At 46.1% G+C, this 13929-nt stretch overlaps 2 protein-coding genes across 5 annotated transcripts in view; one reads left to right on the top strand and one right to left on the bottom strand.

The window, feature by feature from the left end:
• TSC1 (TSC complex subunit 1) overlaps window positions 1-1996 on the top strand; it is a 49133-nt gene extending 47137 nt beyond the window's left edge. For both annotated transcript variants that reach the window (XM_056539407.1, XM_056539408.1), the window contains exon 22: window positions 863-1996. In XM_056539407.1, the coding sequence (XP_056395382.1) occupies window positions 863-1316 (454 nt within the window). In that variant the 3' untranslated portion in view covers window positions 1317-1996. The remainder of the gene's footprint in view (window positions 1-862) is intronic.
• Window positions 1997-6447: 4451 nt separating this feature from the next.
• Window positions 6448-13670, bottom strand: LOC130290844 (sperm acrosome-associated protein 9-like). Of its 3 annotated transcripts, XM_056538970.1 has the most exons (5): window positions 12966-13069; window positions 12895-12933; window positions 8188-8353; window positions 7697-7899; window positions 6448-6783 (listed from the first exon to the last, which is right to left on the bottom strand). In XM_056538970.1, exons 3-5 carry the CDS (start codon window positions 8341-8343, stop codon window positions 6501-6503), a joined length of 642 nt encoding a protein of 213 aa, XP_056394945.1. In that variant the 5' UTR covers window positions 8344-8353; window positions 12895-12933; window positions 12966-13069; the 3' UTR covers window positions 6448-6500. The 3 variants fall into 3 exon arrangements, with proteins under 3 accessions (XP_056394945.1, XP_056394946.1, XP_056394944.1); XM_056538971.1 differs by lacking the exons at window positions 12895-12933; window positions 12966-13069 and adding an exon at window positions 13346-13670 and having other exon boundaries at window positions 8188-8356; XM_056538969.1 differs by having other exon boundaries at window positions 12895-13086.
• Between the last annotated feature and the right edge of the window lie 259 nt (window positions 13671-13929).

Here is a 13929-nt window from a genome sequence, read left to right as displayed (position 1 = left end):
ACTGGACACATGATTATCTAGTCGTATAATAGACTCGGTAAACAAGCCCCAATCTGAGGTTTGCAGCTCGAGCCTTGTAAGGCCCCTTTCACATTACCATTATGACACAGTAGTGTGACTGCCGTCTAGACCGCCTGGTAGAATAGTGGGAGAAAAAATACTGCTTGCACAGTCTTCCTTCTGCTGTTCTCGCTGAAAAAACAGCGGCTCCCGACGGATCCCATTAACTATAATGGGGTCCATCGGGACCTGTTGTTGCAGGTTGTGCCCTGTCAAAATGACGGCAGTCAAACTCCCCCCCCAAAAAAACAAAAAAAAAAAAAAACAATAAACACAAGAGTTTGATGACCGTTCCTGATGGGGGCGTAATGGTAGTGTGAATGTAGCCTAATACGGTCCTTACGGTGTTGTAATGAATTTCGGCCTGAGCTTTTGCTCCTCCTTGTGGGCTCCCATCTGTAACCTGATGCCCGCTATCACCCATCACTGTAGGGGAACAGTTGCTCTGTAAACCTCCTCCCTTTTCTGTTTGCTGTGGTTTCGCTGTGTAAATATGTTTGTCCAGGATTGGATCATGTATACACCACAATGGGAAGTATTGAAAAGTAATACAAGTGACACTCAGTGGTGCAGTGAATTCCATTTTTGAATTCATCCTTCGGGTATGTTAACACATTCATATTTTGCTGCAGGTTTTACTTCAATCCGTATCAAAATCCGTTGCAGAAAATCTGCAGCAAAATATTCCTTGAAGGTTACATTCACTTAAGCAATTCTACAGAGCAGAGCACTTCTTGCAGAACTTATGTATATTTGTACTTAAATGTCTCTTTCTCCATTTATCACTTTTTTTTTTTTTTAGGTTTGATAATGACGACCCGAACGTTTCCAGTCCGGACGACTCCATCAAGGAAGAATTGAATGTCAGTAATGGTGGCGTAGCCGCCTCACATACAAGCCCACACTCTAGCGGAGGAAGCAGCCGAAGCGGAAGTAGCGGCAGTGGTAGTAATCTGTCCACTCCGGAGAAAGGCACCAACTTGCCGCCTGGCTTTCGAGAAGCGTTGGAGTTGCCTTCCAGTGGCCATCTGACTATTGGCTCCTACCCAAACGCAAAGAGCTTTCTTAGTATCCGGGCCCGTGAGTTGTTTCGAAACAAGAGCGAGAGCCATTGTGACGAGGAAGGGATGAGCAGCCTCTCTGAGATCCTGAAAACTGAGCTTTGCCAGGCAGCGGGATCAGAGGCCGGGGTCTCCTCCGAAAGTAAGGTGGGAAGCGCGAGTGTACGGGATTTTCAAATCATGGACTATGACTGACTAGACACATCATAACCACAGTTAGGAGGCGAGCAATCAGTGTTACCTTCCTTCTGGCTCCTGGCTTCACTCCTTGGTGTCTGAACGAACGTCGTGCTACTTCTGCAGTGCAACAGTAGCGGACCACTGGGACTGAAAGGGATTAAGAAATCTCTTTAAATCACCCCCTTTATTTATCCCCTTCATCTCAGCCGTTTTCTCACTTTAAATCAACCTGTTCCCATTCCACTTCTTGGAATGAACAGATTGGGACCTATAAGGAATGAGCAAGTGTCTACAGAGACCATATCCAAGGAGCATGATGTTCTTCTAGATCAATGTTTCCCAACCAGGGTGCCTCCAGCTGTTGCGAAACTACAACTCCCAGCCTGCCCGGACAGCCGAAGGCTGTCCGGGCATGCTGGGAGTTGTAGTCTTGCAACAGCTGGAGGCACCCTGGTTGGGAAACACTGTTCTAGATCCATGAAATTATTTCTAATCCCTTTTCCCGCCACTACTATAATCATGTTCTTCATTCTTGCTTGCCAGGTCTGGATCGATCGTTGCTGTTGCATTTCTCTTGTTTTTGGCCATCCTCAGTATATCCTTCAACATTTGTAGGAAAACGGTCAGCTTGCTCGCCGCCCCCCCCCCGCACTAACCAGCTGTACTGGCTGGTAGTGCAGGGGACACTGATCAGTTTGATTGCTACCGTGCCCGGATCCGCCGCGCCGTTCGGCCTAAATCTTCGATTTTGTGTATATGCTAATTAGGTGCTAATTGGCACAGGCGGGGTTACTGGCACTCTGACGTCAGTGCCGCTGCGCTGCGGACGAGCGGCGCTGACATCAGGGTGCCATAAGCCCCGCCTGTGCCAGTTAGCACCTACCGGTAATTAACATATACAGAAAAACAAGGATTCCGGCCAAACGGCAGGGCAGATCCGGGCACAGTAGGCATCAAACTGATCAGTGTCACCTGCACTACCAGCCAGTACCACTGGTCAGTGCAGGGGGAGCAAGCTGACAGTTTTCCTTTTTGAGTACTGGAAAAGTTTTTTTTTTTTTTTTTCTCCTAAGTTTTGATAGACCCCCTGCTAGGTCCAAATTGCACCCTAAAAGCCATTCTTTAACTAAAAACTTAGGACATATCGCCAGCGTCCCTATATCCCCCCACCCCTTGTGGGATGCTGAAATATGGCAGCTCAGTTCAGCACATGCTTTATAGATGTGGCCTTATAGTTAGATGGATGCCAAATGACGTAAGGGACCAACCGTTTACCTGGGCTCATCCTAATTTTCCCAATTATAATAGATTCCCCCCCCCCCCCTCTCCCTTAATATCTGCACTTGTAACCTCAGCCTAGTCGTAATACAGAATTCTCTCTCCATTTGCCAGCAAGCAGAGCTTGCACTCCGTTCCTTCACCATTTCATTTTGCAGTATGTTGGGACAGCCCTTACCCCTCAGACTTCAGATCTGTGATCAGTCTGGACCAGAATTTCCTAATTTTTCACTAGATAATTGCACTTTAACAAAAAGAAAACCCATAAGCTCGAGTCAAACACTACACAAATGCCCCTTCACGCTGCACAATATGCTGACCTTACGAACCCTGACCTGCTCCCTGACCTGCAGCTCTCCCCCAGCTGCTGCAAAACGACAGGCTCCCGCCATCAGACCACGATGGGAGTTGTGGGTTTGCAACTGCGGGAGAGCTTGATGGTCATGCCCCATTGCTTTTAAGCATTAACTCTTTCCTGACTGTACAGTCAGGCCCCTTTTTGTATTCAGACACAGGTCTAGTAATTAACGCCTTGTCCATGATGAACCATATAATAGTAATCGGTTCTCAGGTTCCCAAATGATCATTGTCGTTGCTGAAAATTTGATGAGAGAAACGTCTTCTGCGGATTTTATCCCTCCCCCTCCCCCCCCCCCCCCCCCCCAATAATGGCAAGATTGTGATGTTTACGTTTAGGATAATGGCAGCATGCTGTAAAGTGCGACCGCCAGGTCCCAAATTTACCTGATTTCCCCTAATATTTTTGGTCCGCTGAAGGCAATGATAGATGCCTGTAATGCAGTAATCCCTAAGCCAGTGTTTTCCCAACCAGGGTGCCTTCAGCTGTTGCAAAACTACAACTCCCAGCATGCCCGGACAGCCGTTGGCAGCTGTCCGGGCATGCTGGGAGTTGTAATTTTGCAACAGCTGAAGGCACCCTGGTTGGGAAAACACTGCCCTAACTGGTGGCTCTCCCAGCTGTTGTCAGGGCATGCTGGGAGTTGTAGTCTAACAGCTGAAGCACTTACAGATTGGGGATCACTGCTGTAATATCTGTCATTTAATCAGCACTTATCTCATTTTACACCAATGTTTATCCCCTTGGCTGCAGTTTTGTAATCTTGGCCGATATTCAGTGGGATTGTTTGGGGGGCATAGGCATCATTGAGGGGGCACGGTGCCCTAGTGATGTCTTAGTTCCTAGTAGATATAGTGGTTGCAGTCTCTATTTAAAATGGATTATATATAGCTGCTTTCTTCCAGAAATTGTGCCACTTGTGTCCAGCAGGCCTTGTCCAGTATTGCAGCTTAAAGGGGTACTCCACTGGAAAACATTTTTATTTATTTTTTAAATCAACTTGTACCAGAAAGTTCTACACATTTGTAAATTACATCTATTTAAAATTCTTAATCCTTCCAGTACTTATCAGCTGCTGCATGCTCAACAGGATTGTGTAGTTCTTTCAAGTCTGACCACAGTGCTCTCTGCTGCCACCTCTGTCACTGTCAGGAACTGTCCGGAGCAGGAGAGGTTTGCTATGGGGATTTGCTCCTACTCTGGACAGTTACTGATACAGACAGAGGCGTCAGCAGAGAGCACTGTGGTCAGACTGGAAAGAACTACACCACTTCCTTTGAAGCATACGGCAGCTGATAAGTAGCAGAAGGATTAAGATTTTTTTAATAGAACTAATTTACAAATCTGTAACTCTCCGGCACCAGTTGATATAAGAAAAAAAAATACATTTTCAGTGGAGTACCCCTTAAAAAGTTGCAGTCCCAGAACTGGCCTATTTAGTGGCACAGTTTTTTTTTTTTTTTTTTTTTTTTTTTATTGGGGGAGGGGATGCAGCCATTTTCTTCTATAAAGCCATAATTTCCTTTTATGGTCAATGCACTGGTAGTGACTGCAGCCAAGAGTAAAGGGCTGAATATTTTCTGCTCGGTTTAATCCCCACTTTGTCATGTTCTTGCCATTATCCGTGTTACTTCTTGACCAGCAAACTACGGTTCACATCATGAGACCCCGATCCTGCAATCAGGTGGACAGGCTGCAGACACAGAGAGTATTAGTCCAGAGCCGACTATACCCCAGGATGTCCAGAACTGTTTAAGACTATTTGCTTGTGTTTAACTGTGAACAAATAAAACAGATTATTGTTTTGCACTATTTTCTGGTATTTTGTGATTTTAATGTGACTTTCTGTTCTGTGTAGTCAGGTCAGAGACTGGATGGACAGGAAGCACTAAGAATTATACATGTAAGAATTAGAGATCCTCTAGCAGTCAGGTAAATCCTTCTTTCCATTAGGTTGTATAGTGTACAGTAGGGACCTAAAACTTGTGGCTCTCCCAACTTCTTTTAAATAAGATGGGAGTTGTAGTTCTGCAACATCTGAGCAGCCATAGGTTAGAGACCACTACCTATGCCTCATAAGATTATGGACATTCTGTATATACAGTGACAGCAACGCACACTGCACTTATATCTACTGCATAGCAGGGATTCGTATGAGTTATACAGTCACATGGTGACATCTATATTGACTGCACAGCAGCGACATAAGGAGTAACCAATGATAGTACTACACACCCAGTATCGCCTATAAGGGAGCGGATCCAGCTCAGCCTGATTGGTTACCACCCAAGACTTCTAGAACCACCTACATCATGTGTGCCACTCTTTTAACCAGATTGGGGGACACATTTTATGTGTGTGTAAATACACTGTTTTTCCGGCGTATAAGACTGGACGTAGAAGACGACCCCTAACTCTTACAGTTAAAATATCGAGTTTGGGATATACTCTCTATATAAGACTACCGCGATACAGTACCTTACCATTGTTCCCCCCCACAATTGGTAGGCGGCATAGTTCCCCCACATTAGGTTGTTAGCATAGTTCACCCACAATAGGCTTGCAGTATAGTTCCCCCACATTAGGTTGTAGTTCCCCCACATTAGGTTGGCAGTGGACCCCACAGACGTACAGCCTTCAGCCATATACAGTGTATACTTGGAAGCTGTATGTGTAATGCCCCACTTCAGTGCTCCGACCACCGCTCCTCCGGCCCGGGGTCTTGATCTACTGCTATGGTCTATAGGCCATAGCAGTAGGTCCCGGGAACGGAGGAGCGGTGGTCGGAGCACCGGTAATGACATGCTGGTAACTTACCATGCTTGCGTGTCCTCGCTGCTCCTCTCTGCTCTGCTGTTGCTATGGGCACACGCACGAGACATCAGTGACGTCCCTGCGTGCGCTACCTCCCAGTGGCCCCTGTGTTTTTAAAGTTATCGCGGGGCCGCAGAAAGGTAACAGGGGCATCCTTGTGTCCCGAAAAGACACAGGGATGTCCCGAATGTGACGGCGGAAATTAATCTCGACCAGGACGCCTGGGGTAGGGATAATCCATACCCCAAGCGTTCTGGCCGACTGCACTTTTTACGGGGTTAAAAAATCGTCTTATATGCTGGAAAATACAGTGTGTGTGTGTTTTGTTCCTGCTCTGCTGTTGCTATGGGCGCATGCACGGGAAATCAGTGACGTCCCTGTGCAAGTTGTCTTATACGCTGGAAAATACAGTGTGTGTATGTTTGTTCCAGGGTGCCTCCAGCTGTTGCAGAACCACAACTCCTAGCATTCCTGGACAGCCAAAGGCTGTCTGGGCTTGCTGCCAGTTGTAGTTTTGCAACTGCAGGAGGCACTTTGGTTGGTAAATGTTATTACAATGAAAAATATACAATCAGTACAAGTAAACTGAAGATCTCCATTCTTTACACTACAGCTACTTCTACGAAATGACAGTGAATATAACTTTGTATAGGGAGGACTGTACCATTGGGAGAATGAGATGTAACCACAGCAAAGGATCTTCAACCCAGTATTTATTACATTACACATACAGTGGGGTTCACAGATATTTAAGTGGTATGGAACCGTCCTGCAGGCCTCCATGCTGGTTTTGCGGCCTCTTCTGCCTGGGTGACTTTGGTCTGAGACCCAGTGCTTTGTGTGTGGCTGTACCCTCCAGCGTTATCCTCAGTATAATGTCTGCCGCTGCTTCCTTCTAGGGGATGCAGTTTCGCCAACCTAGACACAGCTTCTCGAACGTTCGCCAGAACAACGGGAATAAGGCTTATAATTCCACCATAAAAGTTTAATGCTTCATCACAACTGAGGTGGTTAAGAGCATCGTGAGGATACCTGGACAGAGGGGGAAAAAAAATTATACTGCCCCCTATGTACAATAATATAACTACTATAATACTGTCTCCTATATACAAGAATATAACTACTATAATACTGCCTCCTATATACAAGAATATAACTACTATAATACTGCCTCCTATATACAAGAATATAACTACTATAATACTGCTCCTATATACAAGAATATAACTACTATAATACTGCCTCCTATATACAAGAATATAACTACTATAATACTGCCTCCTATATACAAGAATATAACTACTATAATACTGCTCCTATATACAAGAATATAACTACTATAATACTGCCTCCTATATACAAGAATATAACTACTATAATACTGCCTCCTATATACAAGAATATAACTACTATAATACTGCCTCCTATATACAAGAATATAACTACTATAATACTGCCTCCTATATACAAGAATATAACTACTATAATACTGCCTCCTATATACAAGAATATAACTACTATAATACTGCCTCCTATATACAAGAATATAACTACTATAATACTGCCTCATATATACAAGAATATAACTACTATAATACTGCTCCTATATACAAGAATATAACTACTATAATACTGCCTCCTATATACAAGAATATAACTACTATAATACTGCCTCCTATATACAAGAATATAACTACTATAATACTGCTCCTATATACAAGAATATAACTACTATAATACTGCTCCTATATACAAGAATATAACTACTATAATACTGCCCCTATATACAAGAATATAACTACTATAATACTGCTCCTATATACAAGAATATAACCACTATAATACTGCTCCTATATACAAGAATATAACTACTATAATACTGCCTCCTATGTATGAAGACTTCAGACACTGGTATAATCCGTCCCTCCTGCCGGTTCTAACTTACTTGGCTCTCAGCTCGGTCAGGTCATATGTCGGACTCAGCATTTTCATGGTGATTTGGATGATGTCCCCCGCTGACCTGGTCTCGGTCTGCAGGGCGTCCAGCTTCACACAGAAATCTCCCAGGTTTTTGCAGACCCCAAGGAACAGGGAGATGATCCCCCGGTCTGTGCTGTTGTTACAATTGTAATCTAAGTAGCTTTGTACCTACAATACATGAGTTATAGAAATAAACAAAAAAAACTTTTGGAAGCCAATCCCCCCCCTTTGTCTATATATATATATTATAAAAAAAAAAAAAAGTTAAACCTTTAATCTCCTTTATTAACAAATTTAACTTGACGTACCATGTCCGGCCACATGGAGTGCTGTTTGGGAGGATATACCTAGAAGGACTGATACATGCAGTACAGTGCTTTACAGCGCCATCTAGTGATAGTTCAATGCCAGTACTTATTCCTACCACTATATTAGGGTCAGATAAGATGCTGTTACCTGTGCCAGATTGCTCACAGGTTTGATCCTGTCATGCGCGTTTTCGCGCATGCGCTCCAGGGCGGTGATGAACGTCACTTGTTGCTGTGTCAGGAGTTTGCACTGGTGCTCCAGAGCCTTGAGGGTCTCCTTGGCCTCCTTCAGTGTAAAAGCCATTTCTAGGATCCTGGAAATCAGAATTCCCCTTTAGACAATGTATATGATTATATTCAGACCAGTTTTTCCCAACCAGGGTGCCTCCAGCTGTTGCAAAACTACAACTCCCAGCATCAGTTATTTTTCTCCAGGATCTAGCCTGGGCCATATTGAAGATTTCTCCCAGCCCCGAAACGTCTTCACAGAATCTGATGGAGAAACATTTTAGGCTTCTTACTCCAGCACCTCCTCACCTTTATACAAACTCCCCGTGTGTATTGCCCCCACCCTGTGCACCTATATAGTAGTTATGCCCCCTCTGAGCTCCCCTGTTCCCCATTATAGTAGATAGAGCCCTCTGAGTGCCCATACAGTAATAAGGCCCCTCTAAGCCTCAATATACACTGCTCAAATAAAGAGAACCCTAAGATAACACGTCCTAGATCTGAATCAACTAATCGTATGAAATCCTTTCGTCTTTCCATAGTTGAATGCGCTGACAACAAAATCACACAAAAATTATCAATGGAAATCAAATGTATCAACCCCTGGAGGTCTGGATATGGAGTCACACTCAAAATCACAGTGGAAAACCCCACTACAGGCTGATCCAACTTTATGTAATGTCCTTAATACAAGTCCCAATGTGGCTCAGTAGTGTGTGGCCTCCACGTGCCCGTATGACCTCCGTACAACGCCTGGGCATGATCCTGATGAGGTGGAGGATGGTCTCCTGAGGGATGTCCTCCCAGACCTGGACTAAAGCATCCGCCAACTCCTGGACAGTCTGTGGTGGATGGAGCGAGACGTCCCAGATGTGCTCAATCGGATTCAGGGGAACGGGTGGCCAGTCCATAGCATCAATGTCTTCCTCTTGTAGGAACTGCTGACACACTCCAGCCACATGAGGTCTAGCATTGTCTTGTATTAGGAGGAACCCAGGGCCAACCGCACCAGCATATGGTCTCACAAGGGGTCTGAGGATCTCATCTCGGTACCTAATGGCAGTCAGGCTACCTCTGGCAAGCTCATGGAGGGCTGGGCGGCCCCCCCAAAGAAATGCCACACCACACCATTACTGACCCACCGTCAAACTGGTCATGCTGGAGGATGTTGCAGGCAGCAGAACGTTCTCCACGGCGTCTCCAGAATCTTTCACGTCTGTCACATGTGCTCAGTGTGAACCTGCTTTCATCTGTGAAGAGCACAGGGTGCCAGTGGTGAATTTGCCAATCTTGGTGTTCTCTGGCAAATGCCAAACATCCTGCACAGTGTTGGGCTGTAAGCCCAACCCCCACCTGTGGACGTCGGGCCCTCATACCACCCTCATGGAGTCTGTTTCTGACCGTTTGAGTGGACACATGCACATTTGTGGCCTGCTGGAGGTCATTTTGCAGGGCTCTGGCAGTGCTCCTTCTCCTCCTTGCACAAAGGCAGAGGTAGTGGTCCTGCTGCTGGGTTGTTGCCCTCCTACAGCCTCCTCCACGTCTCCTGATGTACTGGCCTGTCTCCTGGTAGCGCCTCCATGCTCTGGACACTAAGCTGACAGACACATCAAACCTTCTTGCCACAGCTCGCATTGATGTGCCATCCTGGATGAGCTGCACTACCTGAGCCACTTGTGTGGGTTGTAGACTCCGTCTCATGCTACCACTAGAGTGAAAGCACCGCCAGCATTCAAAAGTGACCAAAACATCAGCCAGGAAGCATAGAAACTGAGAAGTGGTCTGTGGTCACCACCTGCAGAACCACTCCTTTATTGGTCTTGCTAATTGCCTATAATTTCCACATGTTGTCTGTTCCATGTGAAATTGATTGTCAATGTTCTTCCTGAGTGGACAGTGGGATTTCACAGAAGTGTCAGTGGCTTGGAGTTACATTGTGTTGTTTATGTGTTACCTTTATGTTTTTGAGCAGTGTAGTAATTAAGAAACTGAGCCCCATATACTTGTGCTTCTCTGACTCCCCATATAGTACTTATGCTTCTCTGAGCCCCATATAGTACTTATGCTTCTCTGAGCCCCATATAGTACTTATGCTTCTCTGAGCCCCATATAGTACTTATGCTTCTCTGAGCCCCATATAGTACTTATGCTTCTCTGAGCCCCATATAGTACTTATGCTTCTCTGAGCCCCATATAGTACTTGTGCTTCTCTGAGCCCCATATAGTAGTTATGCTTCTCTGAGCCCCATATAGTACTTATACATCTCTGAGCCCCATATAGTAGTTATGCTTCTCTGAGCCCCATATAGTAGTTATGCTTCTCTGAGCCCCATATAGTACGTATGCTTCTCTGAGCCCCATATAGTACTTATACATCTCTGAGCCCCATATAGTACTTGTGCTTCTCTGAGCCCCATATAGTACTTATGCTTCTCTGAGCCCCATATAGTACGTATGCTTCTCTGAGCCCCATATAGTACTTATACATCTCTGAGCCCCATATAGTACTTATGCTTCTCTGAGCCCCATATAGTACTTATGCTTCTCTGAGCCCCATATAGTACTTATGCTTCTCTGAGCCCCATATAGTACTTATGCTTCTCTGACTCCCCATATAGTACTTATGCTTCTCTGAGCCCCATATAGTACTTATGCTTCTCTGAGCCCCATATAGTACTTATGCTTCTCTGAGCCCCATATAGTACTTATGCTTCTCTGAGCCCCATATAGTACTTATGCTTCTCTGAGCCCCATATAGTACTTATGCTTCTCTGAGCCCCATATAGTACTTATGCTTCTCTGAGCCCCATATAGTACTTGTGCTTCTCTGAGCCCCATATAGTACTTGTGCTTCTCTGAGCCCCATATAGTACTTATACATCTCTGAGCCCCATATAGTAGTTATGCTTCTCTGAGCCCCATATAGTACTTATACATCTCTGAGCCCCATATAGTACTTGTGCTTCTCTGAGCCCCATATAGTACTTATGCTTCTCTGAGCCCCATATAGTACGTATGCTTCTCTGAGCCCCATATAGTACTTATACATCTCTGAGCCCCATATAGTACTTATGCTTCTCTGAGCCCCATATAGTACTTATGCTTCTCTGAGCCCCATATAGTACTTATGCTTCTCTGAGCCCCATATAGTACTTATGCTTCTCTGAGCCCCATATAGTACTTGTGCTTCTCTGAGCCCCATATAGTACTTGTGCTTCTCTGAGCCCCATATAGTACTTGTGCTTCTCTGAGCCCCATATAGTACTTATGCTTCTCTGAGCCCCATATAGTACTTATGCTTCTCTGAGCCCCATATAGTACTTGTGCTTCTCTGAGCCCCATATAGTACTTGTGCTTCTCTGAGCCCCATATAGTACTCGTGCTTCTCTGAGCCCCATATAGTACTTGTGCTTCTCTGAGCCCCATATAGTACTTGTGCTTCTCTGAGCCCCATATAGTACTTATGCTTCTCTGAGCCCCATATAGTACTTATGCTTCTCTGAGCCCCATATAGTACTTGTGCTTCTCTGAGCCCCATATAGTACTTGTGCTTCTCTGAGCCCCATATAGTACTTGTGCTTCTCTGAGCCCCATATAGTACTTGTGCTTCTCTGAGCCCCATATAGTACTTGTGCTTCTCTGAGCCCCATATAGTACTTATGCTTCTCTGAGCCCCATATAGTACTTATGCTTCTCTGAGCCCCATATAGTACTTATGCTTCTCTGAGCCCCATATAGTACTTATGCTTCTCTGAGCCCCATATAGTACTTATGCTTCTCTGAGCCCTATATAGTAGTTAGGCCGATTTGAGCCCCCATATAGTACTTATGCTTCTCTGAGCCCTATATATTAGTATGGCCCTAGTGAGCCCCATAAAGTAGAAAGGCCCCTCTGAACATCCATATATTAGATAGACTCAACTGATCCCCATATAGTAGTTAGGATCCCCTGAAGCTCTTAATAGTAGATAGGCCCCTCTGAGCCCCCATATAGTAGATAGGCTAGTCTGAGCCCTATATAGTAATTAGGCCCCTCTGAACCCCCATATAGCAGTTAGTCCACTGTGAGCCCCTATATAGTAGATAAGCCCCTCTGAGCCCCAATATAGTAGATAAGCCATATAGTAGGTTGGCCCCTCTGTGCCCCCTTATAGTAGCTATGCCCACTGAGCCCCATATCTAGAGCAGGCAGCATAGTACAGGGACAGTGCGGCGGCCATTATACAGTCACTGTGGACGACTTCATGTCACACACACAGATTAAGCTATGGGGTGAGCTCAAACCTCCCCCCGTCCGTGTACGCGCAGGCAGCGTGAGTGTACTGGACACTGGATTGCGGAGGGGCCTGGTGGCATGGACTCCTGTTACTGCCCCCGAAGTGCTCGCCCTGATAACATGACAGGACGCCCCCTGCTGCTTGTAGCTGAGCCCCCCTTATCTTTATTGTTCATAGGGGGAGATTTACCAAAAGCTGTGGCACAGTTGCCCATAGCAACCAATAAGATTGATTCTTTCATTATTTTTTTTAAAGACCTCTGAAAAATGAGAGAAGCCTGATTGGTTGCTATGGGTTACTGCACCAGTCCTCTGCACAGATTTAGACAAACCCCCCCAGTTCCCTCTCACCTGCTGGGAGTAGTGGTGTCCTGGGCTCAGCTGTGCTGGGAGTAGTGGTGCCCTGGGCTCAGCTGTGCTGGAAGTAGTGGTGTCCTGGGCTCAGCTGTGCTGGGAGTAGTGGTGCCCTGGGCTCAGCTGTGCTGGGAGTAGTGGTGCTCTGGGATCAGCTGTGCTGGGAGTAGTGGTGCCCTGGGCTCAGCTGTGCTGGGAGTAGTGGTGTCTTGGGCACAGCTGTGCTGGGAGTTGTGGTGCTCTGGGCTCAGCTGTGCTGGGAGTAGTGGTGTCCTGGGCTCAGCTGTGCTTTGAGTAGTGGTGTCCTGGGCTCAGCTGTGCTGGGAGTAGTGGTGCCCTGGGCTCAGCTGTGCTGGGAGTAGTGGTGCTCTGGGATCAGCTGTGCTGGGAGTAGTGGTGCCCTGGGCTCAGCTGTGCTGGGAGTAGTGGAGCTCTGGGTTTGGCTGTGCTGGGAGTAGTGGTGTCCTGGGCTCAGCTGTGCTGGGAGTAGTGGTGTCCTGGGCTCAGCTGTGCTGGGAGTAGTGGAGCTCTGGGTTTGGCTGTGCTGGGAGTAGTGGTGTCCTGGGCTCAGCTGTGCTGGGAGTAGTGGTGTCCTGGGCTCAGCTGTGCTGGGAGTAGTGGAGCTCTGGGTTTGGCTGTGCTGGGAGTAGTGGTGTCCTGGGCTCAGCTGTGCTGGGAGTAGTGGTGTCTTGGGCTCAGCTGTGCTGGGAGTAGTGGAGCTCTGGGTTTGGCTGTGCTGTTTGACCTTATGGGCATCTGTTTAGCTTGTTGCTAGGAGACGACTGTGATCTAACCCGGACCTCCACTTCAGTGTTTATCAACAATATCCAGCAATGTCCTGAGCACTGCCCCCTAGTGTGTAATGCTGATATAGCAAGTGTCATGTGGACAGTATATCTGTCATTATATGTGCGGTATAGTTTGTATTATATGGGCAGAATGTCTGATATTACACTGCTCAAAAACATAAAGGGAACACTTAACACAATGTAACTCCAAGTCACTGACACTTGTGTGAAATCCCACTGTCCA

This window comes from Hyla sarda, chromosome 9 (genome assembly GCF_029499605.1).
Source record: "Hyla sarda isolate aHylSar1 chromosome 9, aHylSar1.hap1, whole genome shotgun sequence".
Classification (NCBI taxonomy): Eukaryota; Metazoa; Chordata; class Amphibia; order Anura; family Hylidae; genus Hyla; species Hyla sarda.
Note: the sequence above shows the minus strand (reverse complement) of the source record. Positions and strands in the feature narration are given on the sequence as shown.

Coding starts and splice junctions, on each gene's coding strand:
- LOC130290844 (XM_056538971.1), bottom strand. CDS start 8,343: ATGGCTTTTACACTGAAGGAGGCCAAGGAGACCCTCAAGGCTCTGGAG. Junction 7,900..8,187: donor CTGTGAGCAATCTGGCACAG/GTAACAGCATCT, acceptor CATGTATTGTAG/GTACAAAGCTACTTAGATTA. Junction 6,784..7,696: donor CTGACCGAGCTGAGAGCCAA/GTAAGTTAGAAC, acceptor CCCTCTGTCCAG/GTATCCTCACGATGCTCTTA.